The sequence below is a fragment of the Quercus robur genome, chromosome 5 (assembly GCF_932294415.1).
Source record: "Quercus robur chromosome 5, dhQueRobu3.1, whole genome shotgun sequence".
Classification (NCBI taxonomy): Eukaryota; Viridiplantae; Streptophyta; class Magnoliopsida; order Fagales; family Fagaceae; genus Quercus; species Quercus robur.
The window spans coordinates 55,856,313-55,869,247 of NC_065538.1; the positions used below are offsets into that span (position 1 = coordinate 55,856,313).

The window sequence follows — 12,935 nt, forward strand, 5'->3', positions numbered from 1 at the left end:
AATCAGAATATTCATTATATTGAATGGGGTTTTTGCAGAATCCAAATGCACCAAGGAAGAAGAATCCTTAGTGTCTCTCAATCTCCATGCTCCCATCACCTCTGCCTTCCTCACCAAACTCTCTCGGAACAGAGTGATCGAGTGGTGCACCATTCCCATCTCCCCAATTGTTGCCCTTGTAAAACAATGCCCACTTCTCTGCTCTCTCCATGGTTGCTAAAGCTCAGGGCGTTAGACTCCCCTTCTTTACTCGTTTTTTCTGGTCTTGCTTCAAACCTAGCTACGTTTGAAAAAAGAAAAAGGACTTTGGCTCAGCCTAGTATCCTTTGATGGGCTTGTACTAGCCCCAAACACAAACATGCCCTCTTCCTTACCCAGGCCCATTACGCTTTTATGATTTCCAACAGTAACTTTGGCCTTTTGTCTGGGGTTGGCATGAGATCCCTTCCTATTTAAACCTTTTCCATCAACTATCTTATTGTGATAAGACAAGGTGTTCTTAGACTCTTCCCTAGGTGACCTAGCAGCCTGGATTTGTGGCGCCTTTCTTTTCCCCGCTGCCCTGTCTACTTCCCCTGCTCTAGGCAAGGTCTTATCATAAGGCGTTTGGGAGGACTCATTAGTTTGGCTCATAAATGAGCCATTTAGTTTGTCTCGGGCCCTGTTCATCTGCTTATGCCGGGTCACTATCATCCAATCGCCATATTCATCTTGTTGGCTAGCAGGGGCTTTCTCCACCTCTGGTGGTGTTGCTACACCTCCCTGCTCCTCCTGGCCTCCACCACTCTGCTCCTCTTCAACACCCTTACTATTCCCATGGACTAAGAATGGACACATTTCCCTATTATGCCCAATTCTTGCACACACAAAGCAAAGAGTACCAATACCTTCATACTGAATGCTCTGTTTGAGCCTCCCTAGGTAGATGGTTCAAACAAGTGGCTTGTCAAGGTTGACCTGTACACACAAATGGGCAAAACGCCCTCTAGTCACGTTGGCAGTGTAAGCATCAATATGTAGAACAGGACCAATAGCTCTACCAATCTTTAACAGAGCATTGTATTCATAGAACTCAATAGGTAGTTCTGGTAGTCTAATCCACATTGCAACTGATGAAAGAGTTACCGAAGAAGCTTGAAATTCAGGCTCCCACTGCCTAATGGCTAGGAAGTGCCGCCTTATGAACCAAGGGCCTCCCTTTAGAATGTTATCAACATCTCACTAAGTTCAAATTTGATTAGAAAAAAAATCAAATCCCAAATCAATGCAATCCATGCCTCCCCTTGGATTCCACATACTCTGAAGCTTAAAGACGAGAAAAGAGTAACCCACCTTCCTCCCAAAAGGCTTGATGATGAGGGCTTGATACAAAGGTGCTCTCATACGGGTTTTATCACCCCCAGAAAAGCACACTCTGATACTGCCATCTTGTGCATGTTCTTCCTCATTGTCAGATTCAATATCTTCATGCATGGCACTAGCAAAGCCAAAGGCTTTCTCAAATGCCCCAGGAATTTATCCCACCAACTTATCTCTGTAACTTCCTACATTAGCATGTATATTATCTTCCTTGTCCTCTGCTACCTAATGACTATCCTTGAATTTCCTGGTACTGTGGGCCAGCGTATCCACTTCCTCATCAAAGCGTTTCAAGTTTTCTCTCTCCATAATGTTAGACTGGAATATCTAATTTATATGATATTTAGGATTGCAATCTTAGTTCTTTTCAAGCAAAGTTGTGAGCTAGTTTAAATTATGTATATTATAATTTGGCATATGAAGGAATCAAAACAAAAGGCCAAACTATAGAGAAATGCTGCTAGTGAGCGATAAAGAGAAGACAAAATGATTAAGATAGATGGTGGTGGAATATGTCAAGTCTTTCAATTGAAAAATGAACTTTCACTTGTCACATTCATGACAAATAGGCATGCAGCATTGTCCACTCATAAAAACGCTATATCAACTTCTATGATCCAATTAAAGAGTCTCACAGATCAGCTCAATTTGCACTTTATGATATTTCCAATAGAGATGTTCAAGATTTAAATCCCCTCTCCTCCCTCCCAAAAAAAAAAAACAAAATCTATGTCCCAAATACTAATTCCAAACAACTTATTAGCTAGCTCTTGACAATAATAATAAATAATTAAGAAAACTGTCTTTTATATATATATATATATATATATATATATATATATATGAGATAAGTTCAAGTTACACCTAGTTCAACTCTAAAGAATTACACATTTTCTACATTATTAAATTTAAGTAAATCTAACGGTCAAAAAATTAAACTCATTAATGTTGATTACCATCCCATTTATTTTCCCTTATTTATGAATTTCCATATTTGTCTCTAGTACTCCTAAAATGTGCTCACATTCTCTCTCTTCTCTCCTGAGTTTGTATCTTTGAATTGCTTGGTGAGCTCCCATGTAGAATATAAATTTGTAAAAAACTAAGGACAATGGCAAGAATTTTTTATTTTTTTTAGAATCAAACAGTTGCAGGACACAATCCAATACTATCAAGCGTCTCTGTGGAAATATTTTTTCAATGGTTTGGGACCATGATATATTATAATCCAATACTACCAACTATCAAGGATATTATCCAATAAAATCATAGTAGTGATTGGTGGCCAAATTTGGGACCTTTGGGTATGATCAACGTCAAAGATGCTCAACGCCAATCAACTGGGGTAATAATCCTCAGTTCCACCTTCACCAAATCACTAGAATCACTACTATGATTTTATTTATTTCAACAAACACTAGATTTCAAAACATAAAATGAAAATTTATCCATATCTGCATAAAAAGAAAGTAAGATCGAGTCACTTGATTTGCTTCTCCTCTCTCTCTTTTTTTTGAAGTAAGATTGAGTCATTTAAATGAAAATCTGTCCAGATCTACTGATCTGCATAAAATTTAAAAATTTGGTGTACATTTTTGCCGAAACAGGAGGTTTGGTTATGGTGGGGTGCTCTTTAGTAGAGATAAATATGATTTGCAAGGTATTGAAAATGGCTGTGTACCCTCTAATCAAGGGGAAAGCGGAAACCAATTAAATAGGAAAATAGAGAAAAAATGCTAATATTAATTAGGCAAAAAGTGGAAAATAATAGTAATATTTAATGATTTTTTTTTAACCATTGGATATTTTAGAAATCTATGGTATAAAAAATGTGAAACTTTGTAAAAATTGTACCAGGTATAACTTGAACCTCTCTCTCTCTCTCTCTCTCTCTCTCTCTAAGAATGAGAGAGAGAGAGAAAGAGAGGCATCATTAACTTTTTTCTAGTTGGGTTTACTCAAAGTCTAATTACTATTATGGTGATTAACCATCTTCCTTCACATGTAGAGATAACTTAGACGCTTACTCAGCAGAGCTTAAAGACCTTGCCATGAAAATACTTGAACTGATGGCAAAAGCTCTAGGAATGGAACATAATGACATGAGGAGCCTGTTTGAAGAAGGGTTTCAGGGAATGAGAATGAACTACTATCCTCCATGCCCACAACCTGAGCTTGCAATTGGCCTCAATGCTCACTCAGATGCTGGGGGCTTAACAATCCTCCTCCAAGTCAATGAAATGGAAGGCCTCCAGATAAGGAAAGATGGGAGGTGGATTTCAATCAAACCTCTCCCTAATGCCTTTATTGTCAACATTGGCGACATTTTAGAGGTAAATACCAATTTTTTTAGTAATTATTCAATACTCGATCCTTAAATAATATGTTTTCTCCTCTCACATAATTACAAGTATCACTAATTAATAATATGACAAGTCCTATATGCATGCTAGCAAAATTGCTTCCAAACTATTGAGTGATTTTTCTAAAGTTTCCATCTTCCTATCCATTTAGCTAAAGAACTAAGGTTCATGCCTTCAAACATAACTAAAGACCAAATCACATACATAGACCCACCAAATCCTTTTGCAATATGCTCAATCTTTAAGGCGCTCAAAAGTCAAAGCAAGACCAGATAGAAAAGAAATTCTTAAAAAAAAGGAGTTATTCCGAAATTAAACCAGAATCTTTACCACACCATTTCTCATAACTATCTTATATGGCAAACTATAACTAGCAATCTGTTATTTTCACATGAACCCACTATTTTTTCTCTATCACTCACAGTTAACCACATAAGATAGTTGTGGCAAAAGGTATGTAAAAGTTTGTGATCCTAGAATTCTTTTAAAATTATATCTAAGGACTTAGATTGGTTCCTGTGTCCAATTGCACCAAACTCATCGAGATGATGACACATGTCCAACAATAGACAAATAGGATCATTCAAATGGGTCCAGTGCAACTGGACACTGGACCTAATCCTTACCCTATATTTAATTGTTCTTTCTTTTCATTTGGACACCTTATGTAGAAAAATGTTATGAAAATGTTGTAGACATATCATTTCTCTACGTAGAATCAAACAAAATCACGACCTACCAAAGCCCAAAACTAACATTATTGGTTTTCCATGAATGATTTGGCAGATTGTGACGAATGGAATTTACCGTAGCATCGAGCATAGGGCAACTGTTAACTCAGCAAAGGAGAGGCTCTCCGTGGCCACATTTTACAGCCCAAGCCTAGAAGCAGATATGGGTCCAGCACCAAGCCTTATTACTCCAGAATCTCCACCATTGTTCAAAAGAATAGGCGTTGCTGACTATTTCAGGGAATTTTTATCTCGCGAACTCAATGGAAGGGCATTAATTGATTCCATGAGAATCCAGAAAGGTACTTAAGACTCGAGAGATGCTCTTGAGTTTAAAACCTATATATTGTATGTGTGCTAGTGGCTTGTACACTTAAATCTGGTTTGATTAAATGCGTCCAGATTTGAATAAACGCAATATTCATAATAAAATTGTTTGTTTTGATGGGGATGTAGATTGAATGACCTGCAAACTCTAGGGTCAGATTACTAGAAGGGATAATCGATAAACTTGCAAAAATCTGAGAAAATCATTCTGTAATCTGAGAATTGGATATTAGGAATGCATGAAAAGTTAGGAACTTATAGGTGATGTCAATATACCTATATATCAATACTGCTTCACAAAAATTGTGAGCAAATACTTGAAAACCCAACTACAGTGCTAGTTTACATTCTCTGCAGAGTATAGGCAATTTATTTTTTAGACAATAATGAAAGAAACAAAATACATTCAATTAAATATTGAAAGCAAGCCACTATATGGCAGAAAAGCATGGGGGCACAAGGATACATTCACACATGAAACAACCTCTAGGCACTAAAACATACATTTGAAAGAAACAAATACTAGATTTTAATATACGACGATGCCCTCCATTCTCATTGATCATTTCTTTCTCATAAAACTCCTTATGGGCTATAAGGATTAAGGAGGCTACATCTCTTAATCTCATTGCCAAGATTCTTAAATTTCTCAGCACACCACATCACTATATCACCATTACATATAGTTTCCTCCGACAGACCATTTCAAACCCACTTTAGTCCAGATCACTCACAGCTATAATGATATATCAAGTCAAAAAAATGAAGCGGCTATAACAGTGATTAAATAAAACTTTCTCAATTAACCACAGATTCTTAGGATAATGAAACTTGAAAGATATTCCTCTGCCAGGAGGAACGGTTCAAATGGCCAGCTAATATAAAAATGCACCCAGCAACAATACAAAATTCATAAAAACTAAAGAAAAAAATAAAATAATCCGGAACATATGATAAAGCTTAGATGAAAGGAAACTTAGCCAATAAATTATTGTACATTGAATATTAATTATGTCCTTTGTCACAGAAAACACCACAAGCAAAGAATCTAATTAAACTGCCACAGCTTAGCATTTCTCCCCAGATCAACTCAACCGATTTCAAAACAAAAATTTGGCATATTCTGCCATATAGTAACCCCATTATCAACTTTGTCAACTGAAAATTCTTCACCTACTTATGCATAACATAACTCACATACCAAGAGAGAGAGAGAGAGACCAACATATCACTAAGTAATTTACTCAAAAACAAACAGATTAAAAATAGAAGTTGCAGCATAACATCTACTATTTTTAAAATAGAAAAATAATGTACAGAAATTGTTAAATACATTACATATATCGCTATGCTATGCGGACCAATGGCTTCATTCCCTATTCATGACCTGAAGTATATTAATCCCTAAATTCCAACGATACCTTTAAGTGATAAATTCGTCATATATTGTGTTGGAACAGAAAAAAAACCCTTACAGCAGGCATCAGTGTAATCTCTGAACCTAAAATTCACACAACAAAAATAATTGTAAGGAAAAGCCTTAAAATAAGTGGTATATTAAAGGTAACTAAATCAAGATTTACAGTATGTCATTAATGGAAAGAACGAGAATGACAAAAGAAGAAACGAACCTCTACACTATTTACACCAGCAAAAAATAAAATTAGTTAATATCAGATGAAATGCTTTGAGGTTGAAGTTGCATATTTTCTACTGCAGTGGTAATAAATGGAACAAGTCTCGAGATGACATGCACATGAAAGTATGCATGCGATATTGGACCACTTTCTGGTTTATTGTGATACAAGTATGCAATATTGGACCGCTTTCTGGTTTATTGTGATACAAGTACGCAATATTGGACCACTTGCTGATTTAATGTGATATGCTGTATCCACTATATTAGTTTTCTTGCCATTTTCACATCCTATTTATCAGAGGAAAAGTAAAACGTGGTGTTCAATGGATTGTGATCCTTCATAATAGAAAGCTTCACTCCATGCACCTTAAAATACACTAAAACATCTCAAAAAAGTGGGTTGACCAAACTAAATGGCCCTTAATAGTTTAATAACACTCCCCCTCAATCTAACAACAGGCTATAATTTTTCAGATCTTTTTTTTATAAGAGGTTATAATTTAGCAAAATTTCAAGCTAAATGGAGATGTTCAACATGTTTAGGATACTAGACTACATATTAACAAGGTGATTTAAGAGTTGGTGTTAGCATCAAGTGCAAGAGTTCCTATCCTTAAACACTTTAAGACTCAAGGCCAAGTTGTCTCCAACCAAGGGAGAATGATCCAAGGAGTGTGAAGACAATTTTATTTTAGTTTAGTTTATTTAATTTTTAGAGGCAAGTGTATCTTTTCCTATTGGTCTATTGGATTTTATTTTAAGTCTCATAAGCTGATTTGGTTATTTGTATCATATTTTATTCAATAATTAGGCTTTGGCTCCAGTCAAATAGGGTTAGGATTTAGTCCTAATAGTCTTTATAAGTGTGCGACTGTACTCCAAACACAAGTTTATGATGAATAAATTTCTATTGGAATTTTTCCAATGACTTGGGGTTGATTCCTAGGTTTTCGATCCTACTTGGTGTAGATTCCAAGCAACCCTAGGCGTCAATTCCTAAGTTTATTTTTATTTTTTTTGTTCTTATTAATTCTCAATTCCCTTGGTGAATTTGTGCTACATCAATTACATCATAAAACCAGTTTCTGCCATAATGATTTCACATCTTGAGAGATGCTATGCAAGTGGATTGACTTGGGATGAGGGTAAGACACTTCTTATAGAAATTCTTCTAAGAAATCTTCACAAGGATTTTCTCGAGCAACTATACACTCTTAAACAAGGTGATTTGTGCATAAATAATTATGCAAGAAAATTTGACGATTTATTCATTATGTCTGTAGTAGAAAGTAAATGTATGACCATTATTCAAGTCAAAAGTAGGCTGAAAGTTGAAATCAAAGATGCTAAAGAAACAGCTATTCGCATGGTAAAAGACTGACGAGCAGTTTTTCTGAAAAGGAAAACAAAAATCAAGGTGCATGGGAAGCTCAAGAAAACTTTGCACGTGCAACCAATGAAGAGAAAGCATGTGTCAATCACCTGACGAGAAAGTCGCCTCGCATTAAATGTGATGGAACGAGAATCTCAGGACACAAAGGGGAGATTGAACCACAGAAAACCTTTCATATTCCTATGCTCATCCAAATAGAGGACAACAAAGGAATAAAGGGGGCAACTGACGAGTAGTGTAAAATGGTCATCCATAAAGTGGTCGTCGTTACTAAGGATGACAATCATTACTAAAGATGACCATCATTAATAAGGATGATCGTCATTACTAAAGACGATCGTAAGTGCACAATTGATGCTCAGATATAAATTCCTCACTTAAATGGCATTTTAGGACATATGTGATTCAATGTTACGATCACATATGTCAACATTTTATGTAATTAGCTAATCCTTTGACAAAACGCATTTTACTTGTAATTGGATAGATCTAGGATATGTTTAATACTTCAAGGAACAAGGTTTCAAGTTCAAGTGTTAAAACCATGCAAGTCTGTCCATGAATCAAGTGAAGAAGTGTTGTTTATTAAATCTTGACAGCTAGCTCGACATCTATATCTATCGAGGTTTAAAAGAGCTGTTTCAGCCCGAAGCTTGTCAGTTGCTTGACAGATAGGGTATCTGTTGAGATTTATGAAGTTCAGTTTTTCAAGCTGATTTTCATCCAATCCGTGAATTTATATTTGGGCTTTCTTTTCTCACAACTCTAAACATATATAAGGATTATTTTGAGGGTTGTAAAAAGTTACACAAGTTGCACAAGAGCACAATTCCACAAGTGTGAAGAAAAGTGTGACCGGAAACCTAGTTTGCCCTAGTTCTTGAAGAAGCTACACCATAAGGTTTTGTGACCAAGCAACTTCATGATCCCCGTCGTGTGATGAACAGAAGAACTTTGCAGCCAACATCATTCTCAAGTTAGTGATCAAGTCGCGTACTAAGATCCGCACAATTGGTTAGTCACGTACTGGGAGCCGTGCATTGAAAGGAGAGATTGAACTTTTCTTCACACTCTCTCACACACTACCTGTAATACCCGGGAAAAAAAAAAGTAAGGTTATTTAAGTAAATTTGTTTATGGGGTCAAATTTATAATTAATATTTCTAAGGGGTTTCTAGAAAATAAGGTTGAAACCCTAGCTATATATATAAGCTTATTATGTCAACGTATATGAAGAGATGTTTTGAGAGAAGAGACTACCGAAATTACTCTAGAAGAGAAGGTTTGATTGCACAATTGAGGTAAGAGCTTAAGAATTTCTTTCTTGTCAAATCTAAGTTTTATTTAGAATTAGAGTATTTTTTATGTGGGTATTTTGCCTAATAGTGAGACTTAATAAAAAAATAAAAAATAAAAATCCAATGAAATATGATGATGTAAACGAAGAAGGAATTAGATCTATTTTTTTCCCTGCCGGTGTTGCGTTAACCGTAAGTGCTACATAGGTTTACCAAATTGAGTTTTGGTGAATAGCAAAAAGTTATGGTGTAGGCCGGTAGTCTGATAATTACGCAGGTAAAAATATATGTGTCAAATAGTATTTTTCTGTAAAAGCATGTCAGGAGCTTGATTCTGGTTTGATATAGTGCTTTTCTTAGTTTTGTCCTCATGCCAAAAGAGAACTATGGTCGGCGGCACTGGCAGGAAGGAAAAAAATATACATTTATATATGTATATATGATAAATGGAATTACCACCTTGAGAAAGCAACGCCAGCTCCTTTTCTTTATTGTTATTATTATTATTATTATATTTGTTTATTTGGTTGGTTGAGGCGGAAAAGGGAAATCAGTAGATCTAACATAAGTGATTATATATATATATATATATATCAACTCCCGAATATAATAATGGGTGATGTACTTTTGGCCCTTTATGCCTGTAGGTATGGTGTAACTATAGACTTGATTCCTAGGACCTATTAGTGGCAGAAATAAAGAGAGCAAAAATATTGTAAATTACATGGGATTTTGGTGTGAGTGGATAATGGGCAATTATTGGTTATTTTGAATAGTCTCTCTTCTGGCAGATACTGTTATAAGTTTTCTTGAATAATTTGATTATTGAGTATAGTGTTTGAAAATTGTTCTAGGTGATATCTAAAGATTTTAGAGGAATTGTTAAGGAAAAGTTTCTTTTGGAATAGCTTTTGGAGGTAAGTAACCTTATCCTAATTGGTTTTATTTTACGTAATTCTAACAATTGTATTCTAACTACTGAAAATTGTTTACAATTGTTATAATTTTATTTCCATTGTATTATTGATTTCAAGTAAAGAATTATCACAAATATATCTGACTACTGAATATATGATGTATTTTATTTAATTGTTTTTTTTTGCTATATTGATTTTAAGTAAAGAATATAGAAATATCACAGATATATTTGAATATTGAATATATGATTATATATACGTATTTGAATAAGATATATTTTTGTTAGAAACTATGATTTGATATATATGATTATGGACAATCTGACTATGAATTGATTCTGATACCCAAACCAATGAGGGTAATTCATTGGTACTCTGATACTCGGTCAATGGAGGTTATTCATTGGTATTCTGAAACCCAAATCAATGGGTGTTATTCATTGGTATTCTGATACCCAAACCAATAGGGGTTATTCATTGGTACTCTGATACCCAGCCAATGGGGTTATTCATTAATACTTTGATGCCCAGTCACGGGGATATAGAGTGACCATAGTCATAAGATTGTTAAGAATATGAATTACGTTTGAATATTTGAACTATTTTGAATCCTTAAAACTACATATGTGATTTTGGAAATGTTTGAGTATTTAACTATTTTGAGTCACTTAAATTGCTTATGTATTTTTTGGAACCTATTGTAAGTTATAGCTTTTGATACATGGAAAACTAACTCTCTTCTAAACCATCTATGATATAGTTGTAAGATTAAAGTATGTGATTTATGTGCAACTTATTATTTTGAGACTACGAAACTTCTTCACCATTTTGAAAACACATAGAATATTATAACTTTGAAAACACATATTCCATCTTATACTTTATAGATTTATTGCTTGATAGAACTTATTAGGATTTTGGTTACTTATTGAGTGGTCAACTCACCCCCCCCTTTTCCCCTCCAGTTTCAGATTGTGAAGAATAGAAAGTTTTGGGAGTTTTGATGTTGTGTTGTGAGCAGGAAAAGAAGCTTAGTGATTTTGGGATTGGATGGTCTTCTAATTGTTTTATATTTATTGGCCAATTGGCATTATGTACATGAGGTTTGGATTTTGTTCCTATTAAATTATTGGAGATCTATTTTATAAAGAAATTGTTGAGGTATTTTGGATTTATTTGATTTAATTTTTAAGGATAAATTTTAGTTGCTAAGAAGGCCTTGCGCACTTGTAGGGTGCTTACTTTATAAGCGTGTGGCAGTTGTCACGTGCCTATCTTTATACTTGGGTTCAGGGCGTGACACTACCCTTGCATGATTCCCACCTAAATACAAGGTTTCTAAATGATGAATTACAAACAAATTTGGCACGGAATAAAACTAACAAAATGATTAAATAAATTCAACCTTACAATAGAGAAGGCGAAAGTAGGCATGCAAGAATTCTTTAATCTGCCGGGGGAAGAGAAGAAGTTATGACAACTACCAGGAAATATTGAGGGGTTTTGGCAAATCTTTGTCATGTCCGAGGAGCAGAAATTTGACTAGGGAGACATGTTCAACACAAACACGCTTCCAATCCATTTGAGGAACTGGTTCCTCAAGATCCCTCTCCCATTTAGCTCTCTCTCTCTCTCTCTCTCTCTCTCTCTCTCTCTCTCTCAATAATTAGTATTTCTTTTATTTTTTTCTAATATTTTTTCGGCTAAAGAGGATACACAATATAATGAAATGAAAAGATCACAGCCAAAACATAGGACGATGATAATAAAAAAAATTAGGAAATGTATGGTGAATCTCTTTTTTTTAGGTAACACTAACTCCTTTTCTAGATTTTCTTGCTCAAATCTAATTCCTGTTCTAATGATTAAACCATCTTCCATCACATACATGTAGAGATAACTTTGATGCTTACATAATAGAAGTTAGAGACATTGCCAAGAAGATTCTTGAACTGATGGCAAAAGCTCTAAGAATGGAACATAATGACATGAGGAACCTATTCGAAGAAGGATATTAGGGAATGAGGATGAACTACTATCCTCCATGCCCTCAACCTGAGCTTGTGATGGGCCTCAATGCTCACTCAGATGCTGCGGCCTTAACAATCCTCCTCAATCCTCCTCCAAATTAATGAAATGGAAGGTCTCCAGATAAGGAAAGATGGAAGGTGGATTCCAATAAAACCTCTCCCTAATGCTTTTATTGTCAACGTTGGTGACATTGTGGAGGTCAATCCCAAATTTTCGTGTAATTAGTCAATACTCCTAGAATAATGTTTTCTCCTCTCACATAATAATAAGTCCCACTAATTACATATACGGTGAGACCAGGGGCATGACACTTGTTGTCAAGGGATTCAAATGAACCCCTTGACTTCATATATATATATATATATATAGTTTATTTTACCCTTAAATATTTTTGCAGACCCTAATCACAAATCAGTCCAGACCAAAACAAAACAATAATTAGGCACTTAGTGTATTATTTATATTAGTGATTCAAGAAAAAAAAAATAGTAAAGTCAGTAATTGTTTAAACATTGGATTGGTTAAGTAGACACATAGTGTAATATTTTTGTATGATATGGATGAGTGTAGGTCAATAAATAATATAGTGTTAGTGGGTTGCATTTTGATCTTTTAATTTAGTTTAATATATTTTTATAAAAATAAAGTCAACTGCATAAAACTAAAAAATGTTATACAAACTTAACAAAATAAAATGGTCACACCTAGTGACTTTGACAATAGATAATAACAACTGATAATAAATTATCATATAACAATTTTAAAATATTAAAACTCAAAAGGAAATTGTAAAATTTCATGTATTTGAGTTTTTTTTTTTTTTTGTATTGATAACTTCTTCTTTTTTTCTTTTTCTTTTTTTGAGAAAAAGGTAAGC

General features: G+C 34.6%; 1 protein-coding gene across 6 annotated transcripts in view; it reads left to right on the plus strand.

Annotated features, from left to right (window-relative positions):
* Positions 1-12,935, plus strand: part of LOC126726369 (protein SRG1-like) — an 81,176-nt gene that overhangs the window by 50,220 nt on the left and 18,021 nt on the right. For 2 of the 6 annotated variants that reach the window (XM_050431612.1, XM_050431611.1), the window contains 2 exons: positions 3,368-3,692; positions 4,509-4,904. The exons of the other annotated variants lie outside the window; for them this stretch is intronic. In XM_050431612.1, coding sequence (XP_050287569.1) covers positions 3,368-3,692; positions 4,509-4,763 — 580 coding nt within the window. In that variant the 3' untranslated portion in view covers positions 4,764-4,904. Of the gene's footprint in view, positions 1-3,367; positions 3,693-4,508; positions 4,905-12,935 lie in introns of those variants that run through there. 6 annotated transcript variants of the gene reach the window in all.